The 27,377-nt window shown below is 51.7% G+C and overlaps 1 protein-coding gene across 1 annotated transcript; it reads left to right on the top strand.

Moving 5' to 3' along the window:
- LOC138825557 (syntaxin-1B) lies at nt 1-27,377 on the top strand. The gene is made up of 10 exons (XM_070020193.1): nt 1-272; nt 11,830-11,904; nt 12,072-12,171; nt 12,272-12,346; nt 19,911-19,984; nt 20,293-20,401; nt 20,552-20,625; nt 23,368-23,505; nt 23,610-23,720; nt 23,992-27,377. Exons 1-10 carry the CDS (start codon nt 243-245, stop codon nt 24,070-24,072), a joined length of 867 nt encoding a protein of 288 aa, XP_069876294.1. The 5' UTR covers nt 1-242; the 3' UTR covers nt 24,073-27,377.

Below are 27,377 nucleotides of genomic sequence, written 5' to 3'. Positions count from 1 at the left end.
CCCTCCATCCAGCCCTGTGCCGCAGCCGCATCGCCACCGCAGCCCAGGCAGAGCCCAGCGGCCCAGGCCCCTGCCCCTGCCCGGCCCTCGGCCCCCCGCCGCCCCGCCTGAGCCTCCGCGGCAGCTCCCCTCGGCGCCCCCCCCCGGCGCCCCCAGACCCCCGGCCCCCAGCTCCGAGGTGGGAGGCAGTGAGCGGCCGCCGAGGCAGGAGGAGGACGAGGAGGAGGAGGAGCCGTCGCAGGATGAAGGATCGGACCCAGGAGCTGCGGAGTGTGAGCCCTGGGGATGGAGGAGGAGGGGGGGGCGGGACCCCAATATTTGGGGGAGCGCGTGGGGACAGAGTGATGGGGATGGTGCTGGGGCCGGGAGGGGGGGCGAAGGATGAAACGAGGCTGGGAGCCTGGGGCACCCCAAAGATCTCCAGGCTTCTGATGTCTCCGGTGAACCTGCATTTTGGGGGCAGAGCCTGGAAGGGGTTGGAGGCCATTAAAGCACAAGGGGGCGGGGGAGGTCTTAGGGCCTGGACATCTCATGACCCCAGGAGAGCCCTGGGTCTAGCCTGGGGATGAGAAGAGTGACTGTTCGGAGAGAATGGGGGGGTACCACCCCCCCCAGGAGCAGATTTTGAAGAATGGTGGTGGCTACTGGGCCAGGCTAAGGAGGGGGAGTATGTGGGGGGAGGACCCAGATTTGGGGAGACTATGGGGGAAGGACACAGGTTGAGGGGAGAGGCCAACACCTGGCTGTGTGTGTGTGTGTGTGTGTGTCCTGCAAGGAGGGGGCACCTCTCCGTGACAGGGACGGGGGACGGGCTCAGGAGACTGCCTAGGGCCAGGGTCTGAGTGGAGGTGACCCCAGAGATGGGAGAAGGAAGGACAGTCCACGTACCGGGCCCGGAGGGGCTTGTGTGACATGACTGTGGGGCTGGAGGGAAGTGGAGCAGCCAGGGGCAGGCCTGTGTGGGCCCAGGTCTGAGGCCTGAAGAGGCCCAGCTCCAGGACTGGGCCAAGCAGTGGGTTATGTCTGGGTGCCTGGGGAAGAAGACCCCCCCCAAGGCTGCCAAGGAAGCTACTCTATTGAGCTAGAGAATGGGGCAGGGGGAAAATGGTTTCAGGCGCTGGAGCATTTGGAGAAATGACCTGGGGGCCCAAGGAGGCAGAGGTGGAGAGGTGGCAGTCTGCTGTTGGATGGTGGCCCTGGGGTTATGCTAATGGGCCTGGCCTTGTCCTGTGTGGCCAGTGGGACTTGATGCAGTGATTGTAACCGGGGCCTCTGGGTTGTCACTCACCATAGTGCTGCTGTTTGACAGATGAGGAGCTGGAGCTTCAGAGGAGGGGAAGGGACTTCCCCAAGGTCATCAAGAAAGTCTGTATGGGGGTAGGTCAGACAGGAATCTGGGTGGCCAAGTGTGCCAAGTTGACATGGGACTCTGCTTCTTTGGCCTTTGGCTCAGAAATCTTGATGCTAAGGTAAAGAACTGTCTTTGAAAGGCTCCCCCTCCCCACATCTAGGGACAGGGACCCCCGCACCCCAGCTTTCTGAGTGGGTCTTAGAAGCTATTGACTGCTGTTTCTGGAGAGAGACAGGTCGGCAGGTGGAAAGAGGAGGGGCTAGCAGTTCAGGGAGGGACTTGGAAGATACATTTATTTTTATTATTAAACTTTTTCTGCATTTTTGTCTGATGACAAAAATAGCAGTCATTGATGTTTGGAGTGTTTAATACATATTAAATCATTTTGATCTTCAAAACTACCTTATAAATCAAATACTCGGGTGCTTCTGTCTGATATATAAGGAAACGGTGGCCCAGAGAGGTTAAGTAACTTAAAGCCACAAAGCTCAAAAAAGATAGGATTTGAATTCTGACCAGCCAGCTCTGACATCCGCTCCCTTCCATCAGGGTTCACTTTGCAAAGCCGGTAACCACTGTGATCTCATTGGAACACCACCAAGCTCCTGGTTTGACCAGGCAGGCAGACAGCCTAGTATCTATCTCATTTTGTACTGGAGAAACTGAGGCACAGAGGGATTAAATCATTTATCCAAGGTCACACAGCTAACAAGGGAGGAAATCTGATTGGAACTTAGACACTCCCCCCTCCCCACACACACACCTTGCAGCCAAAACCATTCTATGATTCTGAGATTCCCAGAGAAATGGCAAATGGGGTGGGCTGGGTGGTGGTGGAATTGTGGTATAATTAGAGAGGGTGGGGAGGAAAGGAGGGGCTGGGGGGAGCCAGTGAGGGTTCCCTGTTCAGAGGTGAGAAAACCTGATGGCTGGGGCAGTCAGGTGGAGGAGGCAGTGTGGGGCCCCCCCCCCCATAAGTGCTGATGGCTTTGCTCTTAGTCATGGCTCAGGGAGACTGGATTTGGGAGGGGGCGGGCCTAGAAGAAAGGAGCTGCCTGCTAGTCAGATGCCTGGAGTGTGAGGGTCTCCCTGACAGAGGTGGTAGGAGGTAGGAGAGGCTGGGTGGGGCAGGGGTGTGGGAAGGAAGGAGAGGGGGGGTCTCTGAGATCTTGGGAGGGACAAGTGTGGGAGAGGTGGCAGCCCTGGGGCTTGATTCTCTTTCCAGCAACGGTTAGGGCTTTGCCACTTTGTTTATCATCAAGTGGTTCAGGGCACAGGTGGGAGGCAGAGACTGGGTTCAAATTCGAATTCGCCCTGCTTCCTATATGACCTTGGATAAATTGCTGGACCTGAACCTGTCTGGGCCTCCGGTGTGTTTTTTTGTTTTTTTTTTTTTTGGTCGGTCGTGGGGCTTGAACTCTGGGCCTGGGCGCTGTCCCTCAGCTCTTCAGCTCAAGGCGAGCGCTCTACCACTTGAGCTACAGCGCCACTTCCGGTTTTCTGGTGGTTTATTGGAGATAGGAGTCTCACGGTCTCTCCTGCCCGGGCTGGCTTTGAACCGCGATCCTCAGATCTCAGCCTCCTGAGTAGCTAGGATTACAGGCGTGAGCCACCAGCGCCCGGCTCCGGTGTGTTTTTGTTGTTTGTGTTTTGTAGTGCTAGGGATTAGACCCAGGGCCTGGTACGTGCTAGGTAGCTATTCTTACCACTGAGCCATCTCCTTAACTCCTGTTTCTTCATATGTGAGCTAAGAGCAATAACAGATTGTGATTTCTAGGGTGCTCCTGGGGATTAAGAGTAGCGTCTGCTCTGGGCACCAGGGGTTCACACCTGTAATCCTAGCTATTCAAGAGGCTGAGATTTGAGGATCATGGTTCAAAGCCAGCCTGGACAGAAAAGTCCCTGTGCTGTGGCACAAATGGTAGAGCATCAGACTTGAGCACAAATAGGCCCAGGGACAGTGCCCAGACCCTGTGTTCAAGCCCGAGGACTAGCAAAAAAAAAAAGAAAAAAAAAGTTTCTAGCCAGGTTCTTTGGCTCACACCTATAATCCTAGCCACTCTAGTAGGTTATGATATGAGGATCTAGATTCCAAATCAGAGAAAGTATAATTAACCAGAAAAAAAAAAAAAGAGCAGAAGTGGAGCTATGGCTGAAGTAGTAGAGAATCAGCCCTGAACAGAAAAAGCAAAGGGGCAGTGCCCAGGCCCTGAATTCAAAACCCACTTTCATCAGTACACAAAAAGTTGAACTAGAGCTTGGAAGGTGGCTCAGTGGTAGAGTGCTTGCCTAGTATGCATGAAACGCTGCCTTCGATTCCTCAGTACCATGCACACAGAAAAAGCTAGAAGTGGTGCTGTGGTTCAAGTGGTAGAGCACTAGCCTTGAGCAAAAGCAGTTCAGGGACAGTGCCCAGGCCCTGAGTTCAAGCCCCAGGACGGGGGGGTGGGGTGGGGGGAGAAAGCTGAAATAAAACAAATAAAAGTAGTACCTAGGCTTTGTGTTCTAGGTGGTTTCATGTATGATTCGTATGCTTCTACTGAGCATCACATAAATTATTATTTTGGAGTTCATTGAGGGCTACAGAAAAATGTTGACTTATCCAAGGTCACACAGCATGTCCACGGCACAGCTGGTATCAACCAGCTTTTCTGTCTCTGTTTCACCAACATCTTTGGTTACTATCTGAAAGGTACAGGGCTGGCCTAGGACCGGGGGGGGGGGGGGGAGGGGAGGGGGCAATTAGGGTGGGGAGGGTCCTCAACTGTCTCAGGATCCAAAGAGGGAGCCAGGGTAGGAGAAGAGCCAAGGGGGAGGAGAGGGGTGGGGAGAGCGTGAGGAAGGATGTTCTAGAGACTTGGAGGAAGGCTGGGATTCAAGATTGAACAGAGTGACCCAGAGTATAGACAGTGATCAGGAAACCCTTTAAATGAATTTACTTCTTCCATGTACACTGGACTTCTGCTTTTTTCTTTTCTTTCTTTTTTTTTTTTTGGTCGGTCATGGGGCTTGAACTCTGGGCCTGGGCGCTGTCCCTCACCTCTTCAGCTCAAGGCGAACGCACTACCACTTGAGCTACAGCGCCACTTCCGGTTTTCTGGTGGTTTATTGGAGATAGGAGTCTCACGGTCTCTCCTGCCCGGGCTGGCTTTGAACCACGATCCTCAGATCTCAGCCTCCTGAGTAGCTAGGATGACAGGCGTGAGCCACCAGCGCCCGGCTGCCTTTTTCTTGTTGTGGAGCTTGAACTCAGGGCCTGGGTGCTGTCCCTGTGCTCTTTCGTTCAAAGCTAGCCCTCTACCACTTTGAGCTACAGCTCCACTTCCGGTTTTCAAGTGGTTCATTGGAGATAAGCGTCTCATGGACTTTCCTACCTGTTTGGCTTTGAACTATGATCCTAAGATCTCAGCCTCCTGAGTAGCTAGGACGACAGGTGTGAGCCACTGGTACTTGGCCTTTTCTGCCTTTTATGTTCATTACCTAATCTCTGCTTAAGGTTTTTTTTGTTTTTTTGTTTTTGTCTGTTGTGGGACTTGAACTCTGGGCCTGGGCGCTCTCCCTCAGCACGTCAGCTCAAGGCAATGCTGTACCACTTGAGCCACAGCACCACTTCTGGTTTTTGGAGTGGTTTATTGGAGATGAGTCTCACAGACTTTCCTGCCTGGGCTGGCCTTGAACCAGGATCCTTAGATCTCAGCCTCCTGAGTAGCTAGGATTATAGGCATGACCCACTGGTGCCCAGCTAGGTTTGTTTGTTTATTTATTTATTTATTTGCCAGTCCTGGGGCTTGAACTCAGGGCCTGGACACTGTCCCTGAGCTCTTTTGCTCAAGGTTAGCACTCTACGACTAGAGCCACAGCACCACTTCCAGCCTTTTCTGTGTATGTGGTACTGAGGAACCCAGGGCCTTCATGCATGCTAGGCAAACACTCTACCACTAAGCCACATTCCCAGCTCCTGCTTACGTTTTCTTGCACTTGCTATCCCTCTGTCTTGAATTGTTTCCCCACATGTGAGCCCCGCATTGAGCTCCTGTGTTACCTCATTAGAACGCTTGTCCCTGCCCATCCTGTGTAAAACGTCCCTGCACCTGTTCCAGTCAGCCATCTCTTCCTCTTTCCCTTCCTGCTATTCTGCATGGTCAGAAATTACCTTGTTCCTCCCCCTCCCCCCTCTGTCTCCCACACTGGATCTTTGGCATGTTCCTGCAGCACCCAGAGGGAACCTGGCACAAATCACACTTGTTTGTGAGCTGAGTGAATAACTCCTGGAGAAGGGGAGAAGAGGAGGCATGGACAGGGGCTTGAAGACAAGGGCTAGGCTGGACCATGGGAGGGAGAGGGAAGAGAGGCCCCAGCCAGGGAGACAGATGGACAGAGAGGGAGGGGCAGGGGCAGAGAGGTTTCTACCTCGTGATCAGAGAGCAACCTTTGTGCCCGTGAGGAGTGTGGGTGAGCCGTGTGTGCCAGTGTGCATGGGCACTGTGTTTATACACACACATACACACCTGGTGGGCACAGGCTTTCTGTGTGCGCACCCGTGCACAGTCTCTGTCTGACTTTCTGCCACCTGATTCCAGTTTCTCTCCACCTCTGTTTCTGTCACCTCTCACTGCCATCTGTTTCTTGGTCACTCACTTGGCGGCCCACACTGTCCCCCTCCTCCATCCATTTATGTATCTATCCTTGTCTCCTCCATCTGCACATGCGCATGGGTGCGCTCACACACACACACACACACACACACACACACACACACACACACGTGAGGGCCTCTGGTATCTGTGATCTGGAAAGCCTGGGGCCTGAGAGGCCTGAGGAGGCAGGAGAGAAGCTGGAGACCTAACTAGAGTATCTTCCATTTCCACAGAGGTTCTAGAATGTTCTCAAGAGCCTGCAAAGTCTCGAGGCAGAGAGAACACAGTGTCTGGGTCCAAATCCATGTGCTTCTACCTTGTTAGCATCCCCACTGGCTGAATAATCCTGGACATGTGATTTAGTCTTTCTGCATCTCCATTTCCTCAAATACCATAAGAAAATAAGAATAGCATTGTGGCTAGGGGCCTGGTGGTTCACGCCTGTAATCTTAGTTACTCAGGGGGCACAGAGTAGCTGGGATTACAGGCGTGAGCCACTGGCACCCAGCTGTGAGATTCTTATCTTCAATTAACCACCAAAAAGGATGGAAGTGGAGGTGTGGCTCAAGTGGTAGCCAAGTAGGAGTGCAGGGCCCTGAGTTCAAGTCCCAGGACTGATAAAAAAGAAAAGAAATGTAAAATCCATGCAGTGTGGCACACAACTGTGATAACCAGTTGGGGGGAGGGATAGGAACTGTGTTGTCTTAGACCCCAGCATGGATGTGAAAAGGCCAAGACTGGACCTTCCCACCTGTAGCCCAGGACCACTATCAAGAGAAACAACTTGCCAGGCATTAGTGGCTCACACTTGTCATCCTAGCTACTCAGGAGGCTGAAGTCTGAGGATGATGGTTCAAAGCCAGCCCGGGCAGGAAAGTCCATGAGACTCTCATCACCAATGAACCACCAGAAAACCAAAAGTGGAGCTGTGGCTCAAAGTGGTAGAGCGCTAGTCTTGAGTACAAAAGCTCAGGATCTGTGCCCAGGCCCTGAGATCAAGCCCCACAGATAATTAAAAAAAAAAAAAAAAGAAAAAGAAAAGAAAAATAGAACAACTTGAGTGTCTTTTCCTATGTTGTCTCTGGTGCCTGCAGCCTGAGTGCTTTTAGACTGCTCTGACTTCTAGAATTGGAGACTCTCCCTGTTATTCAAACACACACATCTTGGAGCAATGTGACCCTTGCTGAACACTCATCTGAAAATTACCCTCTCATGGACCAGACCCCAGAGAGACCTGAGATTTCCCTGGAGCCCCACAGGAGTTCTCTTTCAGGCTGGAAGTCCCGGCTTCCTGTCTGGGCTCTTCCTGGAAGTCCTGTTCTGATCATAGGAGCTCAGACACACTTAGGATACAACAGAGTAGACTCTGAGTTTACATTCTACCTCTGGTCCTCTTGGCCTTACATAGCCTTACATAGGTGATACAGGTTATATCTGAGCCTGTCTCTTTATGTGTAACAAAGTAACAAGAGGCAAGAGCCAGCCATCATTAAGTACATATTCTCTTCATGATAATGTTAGGCATTTTTCCTGCTTTGTTTTGTGGCCTCCTGACTGCTAGGTAGGGTAGTCACATGTGGTCCAAAGGCTCAGAGGAGAGAAGTCACATGATCTTCTAGCAGCTCACCAGGGGCAAATTCTTCAGCCTGTCTCTACCTCAGTTTCCCCATCCTTAAAAGGGGACTATAATAATGTCTACCCCAGGAGATTGTTGTAAGAATTAAGTGGATAAGCCAAGCATGCCAAGCATGGTGTCACACACCTGTAATCCCAGCACTCAATAAGCTGAGGGTTTTGTGGCTTTCTTTTTTTTGTGCCAATACTGGGACTTGACCTCCAGGACTAAATGCTGTCCCTTCATTCTTTCACTCAAGGCTGCAGCTTTAGCACTTGAGCCATAACTCCATGTCTGGCTTTTTGCTGGCTAATTGAAGATGAAAGTCTCCTAGACTTTCCTGCCTGGACTGGCTTTGAACTGCAATCCTCAGATCTCAACCTCTTGAGTAGCTGGGATTATAGGCATGAGCCACTGTTACCTGGCTTGAGACTAGAGGATCTTGAGTTTGAGGGTATCTAGTATACGAAGTATACATCCATCTCAACAAACCAAACACACACACATAGACAAACACGTGCGGAGTGCACAGAGCAGCAGCTCATTGTCTAAATGTCATAATTGTAATTATGTTGGCCAATGGGCCTTACAGAGTTTTAATGAAGACTAAGAGAAAACAAGAGTGTCAGACTCATGAAAGGAACTAACAAATGAAAACATTTGCTAGGCACTGGTGGCCCACGCCTGTCATCCTAGCTACTCAGGAAGCTGAGAGCTGAGGATCGGCTCAGAGCCAGCCTGGGCAGGAAAGATCCTGAGATTCTCTTATCTCCAATGAACTACCAGAAAACCAGAAGTAGAGCTGAGTCTCAAAGTGGGAGAGTGCTAGCCTTGAGCAAAAAGAGCTTGGGGAGCTAGGTGCTGGTGGCTTATGCCTGTAATCCTAGCTACACAGGAGGCTGAGATCTGAGGATCGCAGTTCAAAGCCAGCCTGGGCAGGAAAAGTCCATGAGACTCTTATCTCCAATTAACACCAGAAAACCCGAAGTGGCTCTGTGACTTGAATGGTAGATACCCACCTTAAGCTAAAGAGCTCAGGGAGAGTTCCCAGGCCCCAAGTTCAAGCCCCATGACCAACAACAACAACAAAGTGTTTGCTAGGTTTTCCAGGCACAGAAGCCCTCCCCAGAAAAGGCTTGATCAGGAAGAGCGGGCCTGGTGTCCACAGTGTCCCAGCCTAGTTCAGCCTGGCCACTTTCCTCTGATCCTTCATCAGGGAAAGAGGGATATTACTGTTTGTTTAGCTCTCTCTCTTCCCTGGGCTGGGCTGAAGATCAGAAAGGATTATGAATGTGTTTATAAACGTGGAGGATTATTAGCACTCCGTTCTCTTTGTCATGATACCAGAGAAATTGGACTTGGGCCTTTCTGTCTCTCTTCCCTCTTTACTCAAAGACAAGTAAATAGGTAGCCTGGAGACTCCAGAAAGAATCTCTAGGAACAACAGGAGGGAGTGACAGTAGACTTTAGGAAGGACTTCCTAAAGAGACAGAAAAGTCCCCAAGCACCTGGACCGGCGAGGGACCCCTGATCCTCGTGAGGGTGGGATGCTGGATGGTGGGTAGTGAAGGCTCAGAGGGGGTCTTCCAGGGCAGCTGGTGTTTGAGGACTGAGAATTTAGCAGCTATAGTGGAAACTGGCCGATCTCCATGATGAATCTTGCACTCTAGAGCCTCTTTGGGCCAAGTAAGATCTCTCTGGGGGTGTTTTTGAGTTGAATGGAGGTTTTAGAAGCACAATCCTCTCAGAGGGTCCCCACAAGACCCACCAGGGCCACCAGCTGTGCTCAACAAGCAAGAAACCTTGGGCACCAGTGTGGCTCATGCCTTTCATCCTAGCTACTCAGGAGGCTGAGATCTGAGGATCATAGATCAAAGCCAGCCTGGCCAGGAAAGTCCATGAGACTCTTATCTCCAGTTAACTACCAGAAAACCAGAAGTGGCCCTGTAGCTCAAGTGGTAGAGTGCTAGCCTTGAGCACAGAGCGGCTCAGAGACAGACCCCAGGCTCTGAGTTCAAGCCCCAAGACTAACAACAATAACAATAAAGCAGCAGCAGGAAATTCCTTTTGCAGCCAGATGTTTGGGAGTGCTTCACCCCTGAGGCCGTATGTACCCAGACTCCCCAGAGTGTCATTTGGGCAGGGCATGGATTAGAGGCTTTGGGGACCTGTGGTCTTTGCAGTTCTTCCCGGTTTTGTGGATTTCTGCTGATCCCAAGCACTCTTGACTATGTGGATTGTATGTATCTAGGTCCCATCTGACTCTGTCTAGGTTCGATCTGAGCTGTCTGAAGTCTGTCTAGCCTAGTAGAGTGTACTTTGAGCCTGTCTGATTTCTGCGCAGGCCTGTCAGGCCCGTCTGCAATCTCCTTAGGCCGAGTTGGGGCTTCTATGTAAATCTCCATTGGTGGAGCGTCAGACAGGCCATTTGACATCCTGAGTTGATTTTATTCATTCAGGCTCGTGTTGCTAGATTCTGTCTGAGCCTGGCCAGATTCTTTCTGGAACCTGGGATTCATTCTTGTTTAAATTTCCACTGGGGCTCATTAGAGTTCCAAATGTACTTAAGGTTGATGGGGTCCAACTTTGCCTTCACACCTCTGTCCCAAGCAGAAAAAGAGCGTGGGGTTAGGATAGGAAGGGCTCTGTCCCTTGCATCTTCCAATCAGCAGAGTGAACCTGCACACCCAGCCCCTCCGAGTCCCTGCTCTGTCCCTCTGAGTGCGTTACACATCTGTGTGTCCACGTGTCGGCGTGCAGCTCTGCTGTGGGCCTGTGTGCAGCAAACGTCAGCGTGGCAGTGTGTCTCCGTGTGGGTGTCGAGGACTATTTCTGTGCGCCTGTATGTCAGTGCTTCTGTCTGTGGCCCCGGTCTGTCTGTTGGTGGCGGTGGCGGTGTGGGTGGGTAACTCCCTTTGTGTCTGTGAGCCCCGGGGGTGGAGGGCTGAGCAGCTGCCGGCTGCAACTGGAAAACCCAAGCAAGCAGGAGTGGGTGGGTGTGCTGTTGGAAGGCGCTGGGGGAAAGCGATTGAATCCACGACTGAATACATGAGACAAATTGGCCGAGAAAGAGGAGTGAGGGTGGGTGGCAGGAGGAAGGCGCAGGAAGAGGGATCGGGTGCTGTCTGCTTCACTCACCCACCTTCCCTGTGCCCTGCCATTGGCTGTGAAGTGACCTTGTATAGGAGATGTAGCTGGTCAGGTGCACGAGGCGGCGGGGGGGGGGGGGGTGCGGCAGGGAGGGAAGGTGGAGGGGAAAAGAAGGGGAGTCCATTGAGGCTTGAGCAGGTATTGTGGAAGAATATCAGGAAAGTTCAGGATCCAGAGACACCAGTGGATTCCAGAATCCTTCTTGGAGCTCAGAGCCAATTATTGCAAGACTGACATTTAGCTGATGGTTAAAATATTGAAATACATCCATCCTGATTGGTCAATAGCAGCTGCCCTGAATACTATCCCCTTCCAGTGAGAAGCTGTACCCATAAGGCCACACACACACACACACACACACACAGACCCCAGGCCCTGAGTTCAAGCTCCATAGAAAACTATGGTACCTAATGTTCATTCAGAATTTTGGTGCCTTCATAGCACCCCCTTCCTTTTTTGGGGGGGTGGTTGGTTGTGGGGCTTGAACTCTGGGCCTGGGCACTGTCCACGAGCTCTTTTGCTCAAGGCTAGCACTCTACCACTTTGAGCTACAGTGCCACTTCTGGTTTTTGAGTGGTTAATTGGAGGGACTTTTCTGCCTGGCTGGCTTTGAACTGTGCTTCTGAGATTTCAGCCTCTTGAGGAGCTAGGATTACTGGCATGAGCCACCAATGCCCAGCATTTGGGCCTTGTCTTTTCTTTTCTTCTCTTGCCTGCCTGCCTGCCTTCCTGCTTCCTTCCTTCCTTCCTTCCTTCCTTCCTTCCTTCCTTCCTTCCTTCATTTGCCAGTCCTGGGCCTTGTCCCTGAGCTTCTTTTGCTCAAGGCTAAGCACCCTACCACTGGAGCCACAGCACCACATCTGGCTTTTCCTGTTTATGCAGTACTGAGGAATTGAACCCAGAGCTTCTACTAAGCCACATTCCTAGCCTGTTTAGGTCTTTCTTGAAGCCTCCTTTCTGAGCCTAAGCTGGGAGCAGCACCTGTGGTTGCATGGTAGGGAAAAGGGGAGAGACCCAGCCTCAGGGACCAGGGTGAAGATTGCTCATGGATGGATCTATCTTCCTTTATCTTCCAGGCAAAAGACAGTGATGATGAAGAGGAGGTGGTCCACGTGGACCGAGACCACTTTATGGATGAGTTCTTCGAACAGGTAATGAATCCTCAGTGCCCCAGACCCAGAAACTGGCCCCTTCTCAACAGCTTCCCTTTCGCTGTGCCCCTATTTCCCCCCTGTGCCTTTGACTTTTTCCCCTGAGCCCTGGAGACTCTCTGGATCTCCCCAGCACTTGGCTGCGTGTCATGGGTGGTTTCCCCCAGGTGGAGGAGATTCGAGGCTGCATTGAGAAGCTGTCGGAAGACGTGGAGCAGGTGAAAAAACAGCATAGCGCCATCCTGGCCGCCCCCAACCCAGATGAGAGTGAGTGTTGCTTTCGGGTGTTTGGGGTGGAGTGTGGGGGGAAGGTTACTGGGGTCCCACACAGACTTCTCACTCAGCCTCCTCGGCTTCTTCCCCTTAGAGACCAAACAGGAGCTGGAGGATCTTACTGCAGACATCAAAAAGACGGCCAACAAGGTCCGGTCCAAGTTGAAAGGTGAGGAGTGCAATTCTGAGCTAAGGAGGAAAAAAACAACCTTCTGGGAGCCAGATTCCTAAACAGTGAGAAAGCACAAAACCCGGACTTGCTGCTGGTGTGTGTGTGTGTGTGTGTGTGTGTGTGTGTGTGTGTGTGTGTGTGTGTGTGTGCTGCTGGTGTGTGTGTGTGTGTGTGTGTGTGTGTGTGTGCACATGCGTGCCATTCCTGGGGCTGGAACTCAAGGCCTTAGAGGCTTCTTTTTCTTTTGCCAGTCTTGGGGTGTGAACTCAGGGCCTGGGCACTGTCCCTGAGCTCTTCAGCTCAAGGCGGGTGTTCTACCACTTGAGCCACAGCACCACTTCCAGTTTTCTGGTGGTTCATTGGAGATAAGAGTCTCATGGACTTTCCTGCCCAGGCTGGCTTTGAACTGTGATCCTCAGATCTCAGCCTCCAGAGTAGCTAAGATTACAAGCGTGAGCCACTGGCACCTGGCTTCCCTGAGCTTCTTTTGCTCAAGGCTAGCACTCTACCACTTGAGCCAAAGCACCACTTCTGGCTTTTTCTATTTATGTGGTACTGTGGAATGGAACCCAGGGTTTCATGCATGCTAGGCAAGCACTCTACCACTAAGCCACATTGCCAGCCAAGACCTTACCCTGTTGCTTGGCTTTTTCATTCACAGGTAGTACTCCATCACTTGAGCCAAGTCTCCAGTTTTGGCTTTTTGCTGGTTAATTAGAAATAAGAGCCTTGAGAATTTCTCTACCCAGGCTTGCAAATCTCACTCCTTAAATCTCAGCCTTGAGTAGCTAGGATTATAAGCTGTGAGCCAGTGGTGCCTGGCTGCCTCTTTTTCTCCCCCAGAGCTGGGGAGGGAACCCAGGGCCTTGTATGTGCTAGACAAGCTCTCTACCAATGAACTATACCCTAGCGCTTGGGTTTTTGAAACAAGATCTCACTGTGTAGCTCAAGCTAGTCTAGAATTCACAATCCTTTTGCCTAGATTTGAATGATGGAATTATAGGCATGTACCACCATACCCTGCTCTAGATCCAGATCTTCTTTTTTTTTTTTTTGGTCATGGGGCTTGGACTCTGGGTCTGCGTGCTGTCCCTGAGCTCTTCAGCTCAAGACCAGTGCTTTACCACTTGAGCCACAGCGCCACCTCCGTTTTTCTCGTGGTTAATTGGAGATAAGTCTCACAGACTTTCCTGCCCAGGCTGGCTTTGAACCACGATCCTAGATCTCAGTCTCCTGAGAAGATAGGATTACAGGTGTGAGCCACTGGCGCCCAGCTAGCCAGATCTTTTGTTGTTGTTGTTGTTGTTTTTAATGTTGATATTCCAGTCCTGAGTCTTGAACTCAGGGCTTGAGTTGAGCTTTTTCCACTCAAGGCTGGCACTCTATCACTTGAGCCATAGCTCTACTTCTGGCTTTTCGTTTTTCTTTCCTTTTGCTTATTAATTAGAGAGGAGAGTGTCACAGACCTTCCTGCCTGGGCTGGCCTGAGTAGCTAGGATCACAGGCAGGCATGAGCTACTGGCACCCCTACTTAGTCCCAATTGTATAGAGAATGACATGACAGAGACATGAGCGAAGGAAGGTTTGCATCTGAGTGCTGTGGGTTCCATCAGAGTGAAGATCCCTTGGGAAAAGGAAGTCTTTGCTTTTGAAAAACAAGACTTCGCTTTTGTGAAGTCCTTATTTGTCCTGGCCCCCCTCCCTCCCCGCCCCAGCATGGATGGGTTCAGAAATGCTCGCTCCTGTATCAGTACTGTCAGCTCAGGCCAGATTGGACTGTGTGGCTGACATCAGGGGCTGGCACGTTTTCAGGAGGGCCCTGCCAAGTGCTCATGTATTCACTCTAATTTAAGGACTTGGGCGCTGGTAATAACCACCTTCCCCCAAAGCATTGTGGGCCGGGAACCTCCTCGTGTGCTGGTACCCCGGGAATAGCAATGCTACCGGGAGGCTAATTTGTGCACCGATCGTAATTCAGCATCTGGAGCCTTTGCCAAGGACCTACGGTGTGTGAAGCCCATCACCGCTAAGCTTTAGGGACAGGAGCTTGACATGGTGCTTGGCCCAGTGACCTTGGGCTAGGGAGACAAGGACAAAAGCCGGATGTCCTCTCAGATTCACAGAGAGGCCATGGGTACCAGGTGGAGGCTGACGGGTAACAACAAGCTCTTTGCACTCAAGGTGAGTGTGTGAGATGGAAACGCTCTGGTCTGGGATCAGTGCAAATCCCAGCAGCGCAAACCCAGCCTCTGTGAGCAGCCTAGCCCCAGCCTGCTCATCTGCACAGTAGGGGAAATTGAAGCCATTTCAAAACTTGTTTGTTTGTTTGTTTTTTCTTTCTTTTTTTTAAGTTGGTTGTGGGGCTTGAACTGGGGGCCTTTGCACTGTCCCTGAGCTCTTTTTGCTCAAGGCTAGCACTCTAGCACTTTGAGCCACAGCTCCACTTTTGGTTTTCTGGTGGTTCATTGGAGGTAAGAGATTCAGGGACTTTCCCGCCTGGGCTGGCGGGATCCTCAGATCTCAGTCTCCTGAGTCGCTAGGATGACAAGCATCAGCTGCCAGCGCTCAGCAGCCCTTTCCTTCTTCCTGTCTCTTTCTCTTTCCCTTTCCGAGGCTGGATCTCACTATATAGCCCAAGCTGGCCTAGAACTCCCAACTCTCCAGTCCTTTTTTTTTTTTTTTTCCCAGTCCTGAGGCTTAAACTCAGGGCCTGGGCACTGTCCCTGAGCCTCTCTGTGCTCAAGGCTAGCACTCTAGTACTGAGGAACCGAACCCAGGGCTTCATGCATGCTAGGCAAGCACTCTACCACTAAGCCACATTCCCAGTCCTCCAGTCTTAGCCTTCTGAATGCTGGGATTGGGATTACAATTACAGGCTTGTACCACCAAGCCCAGAAATACTGTTTTTGTTTTTGGGTTTTTTTTTTTTTGTTGTTAACTCTTTTGTTGTTGTTGCTGGTGGTCATGGGGCTTGAATTCAGGGCTTGGATGCTGTCCCTGAACTTTCTTGCTCAAGGCCAAAAATACTGTAGCACTTTGAGCTACAGTGCTACTTCCAGCTTTCTGTGGTTAATTGTAGATAAGTCTCATGGGCTTTCCTGCCCAGGCTGGCTTTGAACTCAACCTCCTGAGTAGCTAGGATGATAGATGTGAGCCACCAGTGCCCAGATTGTTCTGTGTGTGTGTGTGTGTGTGTGTGTGTGTGTGTGTGTGTGTGTGTGTGTGCGCGCGCACGCGCCCGTACTACATTTTGAACTCAGGATTTGGACACTGGCTTCTAACTTTTTCACGCAAGGCTGGCACTCTACCAAATGAACTACAGCACCACTTTCAGCTTTTTCTTTTTCTTCCAGTCCTGGGGCTTGAACTTGGGGCCTGGGCACTGTCCCTGAGCTTCTTTTGCTCAAGGCGAGCACTCTACCACTTGAGCCACAGCGCCACTTCTGGCTTTTTCTGTGTATATGGTACTGAGGAATGGAACCCAGGGCTTCATGCATGCTAGGCAAGCACTCTACCACTGAGCCACATTGCCAGTCCCAGTAAAATCTTTTACTCCAAGTGAAATTTTACAAAGTTTATATTTTTTTTAAATTTTTTTATTGTAAAGATACTATACAGAGGGTTACAGTTACATGAGTGAGGTAATGAGTACACTTCCTCTTGAACATTGTTACCCCCTCCATTGTTTTCCCCCTACCATCCCCTCCCTCCCTCCCTTCCCCAAGGTTCTTTTTTTTTTTTTTTTTTTTTTGATTGTGATTAAGTGATTACTTAATTTCCGGAAATTCACAGTATTGTGGAATAATGATGCTCATTTAAAGTCACTAGTTCATTCTAACTTTCCTGGAGCAAATTGTCTATCACAGTCTGTAATAAAGTTTATATTTTTTTAAAAGTATCGGTTGCCAGGTGCCAGTGGCTCACGCCTGTAATCCTAGCTACTCAGGAGGCTGAGATCTGAGGATCGTGGTTCAAAGCCAGCCTGGGCAGAAAAGACTGTGAGACTCTTCTCTCCAATTAACCACCAGAAAACCGGAAGTGGCACTATGGCTGAAGTGATAGAGCGCTTGGCTTGAGCTGAAGAGCTCAGGGAAGTGTCAGGTTTCTTGACTGAATAGGGACTGGAAGTCCTTCCCTGCCCCGCCTGCCTTCCCACTCCTGCAGCAGCCCCTTGGGTTCCTTCTAAGAAGCCAGGTTCCTGCTGGCACACAGTTTTTAAATCCCTAGGCTCAGTAGTGTCTTTGGACTTGATTAGCCCTGACCTTGAATACTTTCTAGATGATACCAAGGATATCTCTGTGATGCAGGATCTCCGTGATCCATGTGTTACTAATAAACCCAGAAAGAACACAGGGAAAGTGACCATGGTTTAAGAAGCTGATTTTGGTCTGGGAATGTGGCTTAGTGGTAAAGTGCTTTCCTAGCCTTAATGAAGACCTGGGTTCGATTCTTCAGTTCCATATAAACAGAAAAAGCTGGAAGTGGTGTTGTGGCTCAAGTGGTAGAGCACTAGCCTTGAGTAAAGAAGCCCAAGGATAGTGCCCAGGCTCTGAGTTCAAGCCCCAGGACTTGGTGGTGATGGAGGTTGTATAAGGGGTTGAGGAAGAAACTGATTGTTTAAACCAGGCATGGTAGTGCTTTGTGCATGCCTGTAATCCCAGTACTTGAAAGGCACAAGTCCAAGACCAGCCTGGGCTCCATAATAAGACTGTTTCAAGTCTAACTAAAATTAAAATAAAAAAGAAGGCGGATACCAGTGGCTTACACCTGTAATCTTACTCAGGAGGTTGAAATCTGAGGATTGAGGTTCAAGGCCAGCCTAGTCAGAAGTCCAAGAGTTTCCATCTCCAATTAACTAGAAAAAAAAAAAGCCAAACTGGAGGTGCAGTTCAAGTGTTAGGGTGCCAGTCCTGAGTGTAAAGACCCCGAGAGTGAAGTCGTGAGGTCAAGCCCCAGTAACAATAAATAGTAGATAAATATTTTTTAAAATATGTAAAAATAAAGTCAAGGGGCAGGGAAGGTGGCTCAGTGGTAGAGTGCTTGCCTTGCATGCATGAGGCTCTGGGTTCGATTCCTCAGCACCACATAAGCAGAAAAAACCAGAAGTGGTGCTGTGGCTCAAGTGGTAGAGCACTAGCCTTGAGCTGAAGAGCTGAGGGACAGCGCCCAGGCCCAGAGTTCAGGCCCCACGACCGACAAAAATAAATAAATAAAGTTCTAATGGTTCATGCCTACCATCAAACCTACTTAGGAAGCTGAGATTTGAGGATCACCAGTCCAGGCAAATAAATGTTCAAGACACTTCCCCCCAGTTAACCACCAAAAAGCTGAAACTGGAAGTGTACCTCAAGTGGTAAAGCACCAGCCTTGAGTGAGAAGCTCTCAGAAAAAGAGGCCCGGAAGTCACGCCCATTAAAACAATAAAGTCAAGCACATAAAAAATAAATAAATTATCTAGGCACCAGTGGTTCACGCCTGTAATCCTAGCTACTCGGGAGGCTGAGATCTGAGGATCCCAGTTCAAAGCTAGCCTAGGCAGGAAAGTCCTTGAGACTCTTACCTCCAATTAGCTACCAGAAAACCAGAAGTGGTGTTGTGGCTCAAAGTAATAGAGTGCTAGTCTTTTTTTTTTTTTTTTTTTTGTCGGTCGTGGGGCTTGAACTCTGGGCCTGGGCGCTGTCCCTCAGCTCTTCAGCTCAAGGTGGTTTTTATTGGAGATAGGAGTCTCACGGTCTCTCCTGCCCAGGATGGCTTTGAACCGCGATCCTCAGATCTCAGCCTCCTGAGTAGCTAGGATTACAGGCGTGAGCCACCAGCGCCCGGCCTAGAGTGCTAGTCTTACGTGAAAAAGCTCAAAGACAGTGCGCAGGCCCTGAGTTCAAGTATGATATACATACATACATGCATGCACACACACACACACACACACACACACACACACACACACACACACACACACACACACACACACACACACACACACACATACATACATACAAGAAGCTGACCATTCAGATGTCCAGAAAAAGAGAAAACCAGCTGGGTGCCAGAGGCTCACGGCTATAATCCTAGCTACTCAGGAGGCTGAGATATGAGGATCCTGTTTTGAAGCCAGCTTAAAAAGCCAGAGATGGAACTGTGACTCAAATGGTGGAGAAAGAGAGAGAGAGAGAGAGAGAGAGAGAGAGAGAGAGAGAGAGAGAGAGAGAGAGAGAGGGAGGGAGGGAGGGAGAAAGAGAAAGAGAGGGGGAGAGGGAGAGGGAGAGGGAGAGGGAGGGGGAGAGGGAGAGGGAGAAGGAGAGGGAGGGGGGGAGAGGCCTTGGTTCTTCTAGTTGGTAGCTGAACTTGACTTTGAGTTGTTTTACCCATTTGAGTCTCAGTTTCTAGTCTGAAACAGGAGGTGATATCACAGAATTCTCAGGATTGTCCTGAAAAGTCAATGAAGCAACATAGAAGACTCCTCCCTCCATACTTGGCCTAGCCCCACCTCTGAAACAGGGCCTCAGCCAGGCCAGCACATTGAGTTTCCTTCTTAGGTAGCCCTATGCTTTCCCCACATCCTCAGGCCAGAGCCGCCACTCATTAACTATGCCTGCTTTTGCTGGCAGGGGATCCTTGGGGTGTAGGCCAGCCTCATAGCTCCCCACAGCAGCTGCCAGCAGCTCAGAGAAGCCATGTTCTCAGGAATAGCCCTAGAGGCCCTTGGAACGGGCAGGCTGAGTGATTCATCTCTGCTGCATTTTCTGATCTAACTCTATTAGCTCGTACCTCACGCTCTTTTTCAGAAAATCTGAATGGTGGTATTAGGTGTGCATGATCCAGAAGCAGGAATTCTAGTTCATCTTTTCACTTTTCCAAGACACCTTTTAGACATATGAACTTCCAGGACAAGGGATCGCCTTGCAGGCCAGGAGTTCAAGCTCCAGTATCAGCACAAACAACAAAAAAGAAGGCCCTCCTCTCTTCCCTCTCTCCAGTAGTATATGCCTATAATCCCAGTTACTCAGGAGGAGATAGGAGGACTGTGATCTGGGCCCAACCCATAGAAAACTAGAGATCCAAGCTGGGTCTGATGGTTCATGCCTGTAATCCTAGCTACTCAGGAGGCTGAGATCTGAGGGTCACAGTCCAAAGCCAGCCCAAGCAGGAAAGTCCATGAGACTCTTATCTCCAATTAACCACCAGAAAACCAGAAGTGGGACTGTGGCTCAAGGGTAGAGCACTTGCCTTGAGCTGAAGAACACTGGGACAGTGCCCATGACCGACAAAAAAAAGAAAGAAAGAAAGAAAGAAAGAAAGGCATAGCTCAGGATTGGCTAATGAGATGACCTCAGGGCAATCTCCCCTGCTACCTGCCTGGGACCCCCCACCCCCAATACACTTGCTTGTTTATCTGCTGGCCTGGCCTTCTCCCTGCCTCCTCTACTGCCCGTCCTCCCCATGCTATGAATCTCTTCCCAGGCCCAGGGCCTGTCTCTGGGTGTCGGCCTTTCCTGTGCCCCAGCCCCCTCACCCCACCTGCCCCAGGTCTCCCACAGTCACTGCGCCCTTTGTCCCACAGCGATTGAGCAAAGCATTGAACAGGAAGAGGGGCTGAACCGTTCCTCCGCGGACCTGCGCATCCGCAAGACCCAGGTAGGAGGCGAAGGCTGGACTGGGCCTGCAAAGAGATGGGAGGAGCTGGGCCTGGAGCGCTTGGGGGCGGGGCCAGACGGGTGGGCGGGGCCAGAACACGGGGCGTGGCCAAATAAAATGGGCGTGGCCTTGTGTGGGCGGGGTTACGGCGAAGGGCGGGCCTTGGCTGTATCTTCAGGTCTCCGGCAGGTGCAGCAGGTGCAGGCGTGGAATGGCCGCATTTGGGTGGGGGGCGATACACTACGTCTGCCCAGCATCTCTGCCCCCTGCCCACCCACTGTCTGTGCTCCACCCCCCTCCCACCCCAGCACTCAACACTCTCCCGGAAGTTCGTGGAGGTAATGACCGAGTATAATGCGACTCAGTCCAAGTACCGAGACCGCTGCAAGGACCGGATCCAGCGGCAGCTGGAGATCAGTGCGTATACCCCTGGTCTCCTCCACCCTCCCCGGGCGCGGCCTGGCCTAAAGCCGGTGGGAGAGGGGGCCCCCGGGCCCTGCCCCACCCCACCACCGCAGGCTCCCTGGTGGGCCCAGCCCCTGAGCAGGGAGTCCCTTCTCTCCACAGCCGGCAGGACCACGACCAACGAAGAGCTGGAGGACATGCTGGAGAGCGGGAAGCTGGCCATCTTCACGGACGATGTGAGCCCTCCCCCTGGGGTGGGATGGGGCCTCTTTGGGGGACTTCCTCAGGTTCAACTTGAACCTAGATCCTAGGTCTACTCTGCAATGGCCAGGCGTGGGCAGCTGGGACCGGGAAGTGGGGAATTCCATGGGATAGCGCAGGAAGTCCCCGCCCTTCAAAACAGCGTGTGACCTTGAAAGCAGGGTGTTCTCAGCCCTTTGCCTATTTTACTCTTCCTTGCAAGCTCATTCAGTGCGCTGCCCATTTCACTGACGTGAAAAACAAGCTCCCCAAAAGCCAAATAGCCTGCCAACGATTTTGAGTCCAATGTGGTTTCAGAGTCTGAATTCTGTGCAGGTGGCTCACCCCATCATCCAGCTCAGCAGGCTGAGATCTGGAGGGTCTTCATTTATAACCAGCCTGTGCAGACATCCACAGGATTCTAGCTTCAGTTCATCAGAACAAGTCAGGCTAGAGGTGTGCCTCAAGTGGTAGAAGTCTGCTAATGGTCCCCACCCAAGCATTCATCATTCACCATATGACTCATTTCTCTACATTTTTCAAAAAAAAATATTAGTTTTGCTTGCTGGGCGCTGGTGGCTCACACTTGTAATCCTGGCTACTGAGGAGGCTGAGATCTGAGGATCATGGTTCGAAGCCAGCCCAGGCAAGAAAGTTTGTGAGACTCTAATCTCCAATAAAACCACCAGAAAAACCGGAAGTGGCACTGTGGCTCAAGAGCTCTTGCCTTGAGCTGAAGAGCTGAGGGACAGCGCCCAGGCCCACAATGGATAAACATACATACATACATACATACATACATACATATATATATATATATATTGCTTAAGAATTGCGCACTGCCTTGCCCTATCTTTTTCTATGTGAATGGATGGGTCTTTCTTAACCTAAGTTCTCTCTCCTAACGGACTTTTGCCCTGGCCTATTCAGTTCTGTCTTTGTTTTTGCTTCTGGGGGCTCAGTGGTTCTGAATAATGGTTCTAGACTAGATTTAAAGTACACACAGTGAAGCCAAGCACTGGTGGCTCACATCTTTAATCCTAGATACTCAAGAGGCTGAGATCTGAGGATCACCGTTCAAAACCAGCCTTAGCTATTCAGGGGCTGAGATCTGAAGATCCAGGTCCAAAGCCAGCCTGGGCCAAATAATCCATGAGACCCTTGTTTCCTATTAACCAGCACAAGCCAGAAGTAGAGGTGTGGCTCAAGTGATGGAGCATTAGCCTTGAGCTGACACCAAGCGTAAGCCCCAGTGCTAGCACCAAAAAAAAAAAAAAAAAAGGATGTACTGTGATTGTTTAATAGATCTCAGTAAATTGCTGTTTGAATAATTGATCTTTGTTGAATTAACTTTGGTCAAATTCATCTCTGAGGAGAGGCGCCCTTCACCCTCAAATAGCTCTCTCCACACTGTCTACGAGTAAAACTTACAGGGATCTGAATACTGGTGGCACACCCCTGTAATCCTAACTACTCAGGAGGCTGAGATCTGAGGATCACAGTTCAAAGCCAGCCCGGGCAGGAAAGTTTGTGAGACTCCTATGTCCAATTAACCACCAAAAAGCCAGAAGTAGAGACATAGCTCTGAGCACAAAATCTCAGGGACAGTATCCAGGCCCTGAGTTCAAGCCCCAGGACCTGCCTCACAATAAAAAAGAAAGAAAGAAAGAAAGAAGAACCAGGTGTCTGTGGCTCACGCCTATAATCCTAGCTACTCAGGAGGCTGAAATCTGAGGATCGAGGTTTAAAGCCAGCCTGGGCAGAAAAGTCCATGAGATTCTCATCTCCAATTCACCACCAGAAAACTGGAAGTGGCGCAGTGGCTCAAGTGGTAGAGTGCTTGCCTTGAGCTAAAGAGTTGAGGACAGCTCCCAGGCCCAGAGTTCAAGCCCCATGACCAACCCCCCCCCCAAAAAAGAAAGGAAGAATGGCCCAGTGTTACATTGATTGTCAAAGGTGTGAAGCCTGTGATAATGGCGAGTCCTGGGGGCTTTAGAGCACGGGAGTGAATAGGAAGTGAATGCCTGGTTCAGGCCAGGAGTCTGTGGGTCTGAGGGATCCGACTGTGAGTTGAGTGGTGATTTTTATCTCCTGCCTCATCTCATGCAGGCTCTGGGTGACTTGTGGGCACACGACCTTCTCTTCTGAGTCTCCTTGTCAGCTTGCTCCTTTCCCACCTGCAGTGTCCCCTCCACTGCCCGTCTGCCCCTGCCCATCTTTCTTTCCTGAGCTTCCCTGGTGTGTGTGCTAGCTGTCCTGGGGCAGACAGAGGTGATGGGTTCCCGCCAAGTTTCATTTCCTGTAATTTAGCAAACTTCCCTTTAGTACCAGGCGTTCTTCCAAACTGGTATGATTTTTTTTTCTTTTTGCCAGTCCTGGGACTTGAACTCAGGGCCTGGGCACGGTCCCTGAGCTTCTATTGCTCAAGGCTAGCACTCTACCACTTGAGCCACATCATCACGTCCAGCTTTTTCTGTGTATGTGGTACTGAGAAGTCGAACCCAGTGCATGCTAAGCAAACACTCTACCACTAAGCCACATTCCCAGCCTCCTGTGATTTTTCACTATAGCACTTGAGATGGACCCTGCTAAGATCTTGAATTTTCTATTGGGGGAGGGAGGGGCAAACGGAGTCCTAGAATGGTTCCGAATTTTGCTAGGAAAGGACACCAGGATTTGAATCCAGACACACTGAGGGCTGAAGACACAGCCCTTACTCTCTGCTTTCATCATCCTAGATCAAAATGGACTCCCAGATGACAAAGCAGGCCCTAAATGAGATCGAGACGAGACACAATGAGATCATCAAACTGGAAACCAGCATCCGAGAGCTGCACGACATGTTTGTGGACATGGCGATGCTCGTGGAAAGCCAGGTACGTGGGCTCTGCCACTCCACGGGGGGAGGGGGGGCAGCGACCACCCCCATCCAGCCTCCATCAGACTGCCAGATCTAGGCCTCATGCACCTCTGTCTCCAGGGAGAGATGATTGACCGTATCGAGTACAACGTGGAACATTCCGTGGACTATGTAGAGCGAGCCGTGTCTGACACCAAGAAAGCTGTGAAATATCAGAGCAAGGCCCGGAGGGTGAGCAAGGGTACTCATGGCCGGATGGGGTTTGGGGGCCAGCCAGGAAGGCGGTGGGCGGGGCTGGGAGTAGGCCAGGGCTGCGGTGGTGATGCAGTTGGGAGCAGGCCTTATCTCTGCCTCTGACTCTGTTTTTCTCTGTTTTCCCTCCCTTCTTTTTTTCTTACACCCCACACCCCTATCTCTCCCCATCTGTTGGTCTGTTGGTTTGTCTTGCCCTCTCTCTCTATCACTCTGTCTCTGTCTCTCTCATCTCTCTTTCTGTCTGCAGAAGAAAATCATGATCATCATTTGCTGTGTGGTGCTGGGGGTGGTCTTGGCGTCATCCATTGGGGGGACGCTGGGCTTGTAGTCCCCCTGCCCTTCTCTCTCCCAGATCCTCCCCCCTTCACATCGGGAGCAATACCCCCACCACCTTCCCACTCCATCCCCCTGCTCCAAGCTCTCCCTGAAAACAGACCCAGGCAGCCCCACCCCCCTCCACTCCCCAGGCAGACCTCCCCTGCCATGGACTGTCCCCCACCCACCCCGCCCCACCCCGCACGTAGATAGCAGCAGGCGTGATCACACATGCACACCAACATGCATGCCGCCGGCACATGCTTGAGACGTGTGGACACCCCAGCGTGTGTGTACATGTGTAGATGTGTGTGTAGACCCCTCCCCCCACCAGATCACACCTCTCCCCTCCCCGTACCTCCAGTCTCCTCTCTCCACCCTGGTTGCCAGGTAGATTGGCCGAGTTTAACCATGCACCCCCCCCACGTTTTCCACGCATAGGTGTGTGTGTGTGTGTGTGTGTGTGTGTGTGTGTGTGTGTGTGTAGTCATAGATCTGTGGGCATTTTGCGTTTGATGACAACAGCCATCTTTCCATCTCCGCCCTCGTGTGTTGTGAATGGGGCGGGAAATGTGTGCACACATGTCCACGTCCTCCGAGGAGTCAGGGAGGCTCAGAGACGAAGGCTGTGGCACCCCTCCCACCCCCACATGACCGCTTGATCACTTGGGGAATTACTCCATGTCCTGGAGGAGGGCAGGAGAGTGTGTGTGCATGTGTGCGCATGCCCCAAGTGTTGACAGGAGCCCCCTCCCACTGGATTGCACATTGGCTTTGCGTGGGCACAGATGCCTTTTATTTATTTATTTTTGTTGGTCGTGGGGCCTGAACTCTGGGCCTGGGCACTGTCCCTCAGCTCTTCAGCTCTTCAGCTCTTCAGCGAGCGCTCTACCACTTGAGCCACAGCGCCACTTCCAGATGCCTGTTATTTCTCTGCTACCTAGAGTACAGCTGCGTGAGCATGTGTGTGCGCATGCACACGTGTGTATGGTAAGGGGCTTTCTGCCTATCGAAACACACACACATAAACCCACAGATACATTTCTCTAGAACATGCCCAGTCCAGGATGGCTTCTTTGGGTTGATTTGTCCCTTCCTCTGTCCCCATCGCCGCTGACCTTTATCTGGTATGGCCTCCCACACAGCTGCATGAAACATTGTGCAATGGTAGTTTCCTGCCCTGCGACCTCAGGGCTCCTGGGCACACGGGCCCAGACCTTTATCTTTCTCTGGGTCTCTGCCCAAGGACAGGCTGGAGCCTGTGACAGCTGGCACATCTCTGTATGCTCACAGGTGACAAGACTGAGGTGGTCCCTCAGAGGTGTCCCCAGCCAGGCAAACACACACACACACACACACACACACAGGGATACTCAAGCCCGCCATGGCAAAGTGCCTGTGTCATGGCCTCCTGGTGGGAACACTGAGCTATTGCTGGGGAGATGAAATGCCAAAGACTTCCTCAGACAGATGGGGAGACAGGGCGCTCTCCCGTCCTACCTCCAGCCTGCCAGCACCTAGGAGAAATCAGGGTTCTCCCTGGAGGATGGGATGCAGGCCCAGCCTCTGATGGTAAGCGAAGAGGGGGTGGGGAGGGTCACGCGTGTGTTTATAGGTAGCACACACATAGCTTGTAGATTGTCTGTGCTGGCAGATTTGAGGTACATGGGAGAAAGGACAGTGTTAGGACCATCCCCTGCTGGCAGGCACTAATGACACATGCCTATCATCCTAGCTAGTCAGGAGGCTGAGAGCTGAGGATCGCAGTTCAAAGCCACTTGGAAGTCTGTGAGACTTTTATCTCCAATGTACCACCAGAAAACCAGAAGTGGAGCTGTGGATCAAGTAAGAGAGCTTCCAACCTTGAGGGGGAAAAAATGCTAAGGGATGTCACCTGAGCCTGGAGTTCAAGCCCCGGTGTCAGTACACACACACACACACACACACACACACACACACACACACACGACCACCCCCATGGGCCTGGAACACGTAGAATGAACACACAGGTACACAGTGTGCCTTGCCCTGAGTATGAGCATACGTGTGGGCTGAATAATGAACTTGGGATGTGTGTGCAGGCCCTTCCCACCAGATTCCCACATCATGTGAAGTGCGTGTGCACGTATATGTGTACGTATGTGTGTGTGTGCGAGAGAGACCATGCAAATGTGACCTCCTAGGGTCAATCTCAGCCAATCAGACAGCCAATCTCTTCGCCTGGCTGGCTGGCTGGATCCTGCCCACTTTGGCCTGTGTGTGTCAGTGTGGCCACCTGTATGTAGCCCCCAGGTCGCCTGACTTGAGAAGATGAACCTGCTGTCCATTCCTAGAACACCCTTCTGCAGGACAGGAAGTCCACCTGGAGTCTGACTGCAAGCCTTCCTGCCCTCATCTTTGGAGACATCAGAGCAGGCCCTAGCATCCAGCTCCGTCCTTCCTCCCTGCTACCAGGCCCAGATGTTTTGGAAGCTCCTGTCCTTCTTGAGTAGCATCAGGCCGATAGTCGGCCACCTCTGGGCCTCAAGTGGCTAAGGGGCTGAGGGGCTGTGTCGTGGGCTTGCTTGGTGGCGCCGTGTATCACCTGTGTCCTAGAGTGGTGTCTTACGCATGTTCCCCAGATAAGTGTGTGTTGCCCATCCTCCATGCACCCCCCAGCCATCAAGCCCGTGTGTGCCCCAGGGGTGGTCCAGCCTGGCCAGAGCTCCTGCTCCCCCTCTCCCTCTCCCTGCCTCTCACAAAGCACACTGCGTGTCCATCCCATGAGCCCGTGGGGGCGATGCACGCTCTCGCCACGCCTTGAGCGTGTCCATATAATGTGTTCTATGCATTCACCCTGCCCTCCCCCTCCCACCAGCCCGCCCTGCAGAGGACAAGATGGGTGCCCCTCCCCGGCTCCCTTCTCCCCGCCAACACCCGCCCCTTTGCCCTGCTGTGCAGCCGTGTGCGTTGGCGTGTGTTTCTGTGTCGCTGGCGTGTCACGTGATGTAGCCGTGTTTGCTGACATGAGCCCTTTGCCCCCTTTCTCTGTTTCTCTATTGGGTTTCTAGAGCTCTTTCCCACTCCCCACCCCCTCCCTAGAGGGGACAGGACTCCTAGGGCCTGGCTGGGGACCCAGGGCCTGGCCGCCCTCTCGTGTTAGCCCTCAGTCTCATTTCTCTCTATTGGTGACCAAGTTGCAAATGGATCAAATACAGGAAATTCTGCCCCCCCACCCAGCCCTGCATGTCCTGTCCCCAGAGCCCCGCCCCCCAACCCCACCCTGGGCCGGGTTGGGCCCCCTGGGACGGGAGAAATAGCAACCAATCCAACAGCGGG

Source organism: Dipodomys merriami, unplaced genomic scaffold (genome assembly GCF_024711535.1).
Source record: "Dipodomys merriami isolate MVZ:Mamm:240054 unplaced genomic scaffold, mDipMer1.0.p SCAF_138, whole genome shotgun sequence".
In the NCBI taxonomy this organism is placed as follows: Eukaryota; Metazoa; Chordata; class Mammalia; order Rodentia; family Heteromyidae; genus Dipodomys; species Dipodomys merriami.
The sequence above is the reverse complement of the archived record's forward strand: the minus strand, read 5'-3'. Positions and strand labels throughout refer to the sequence as shown.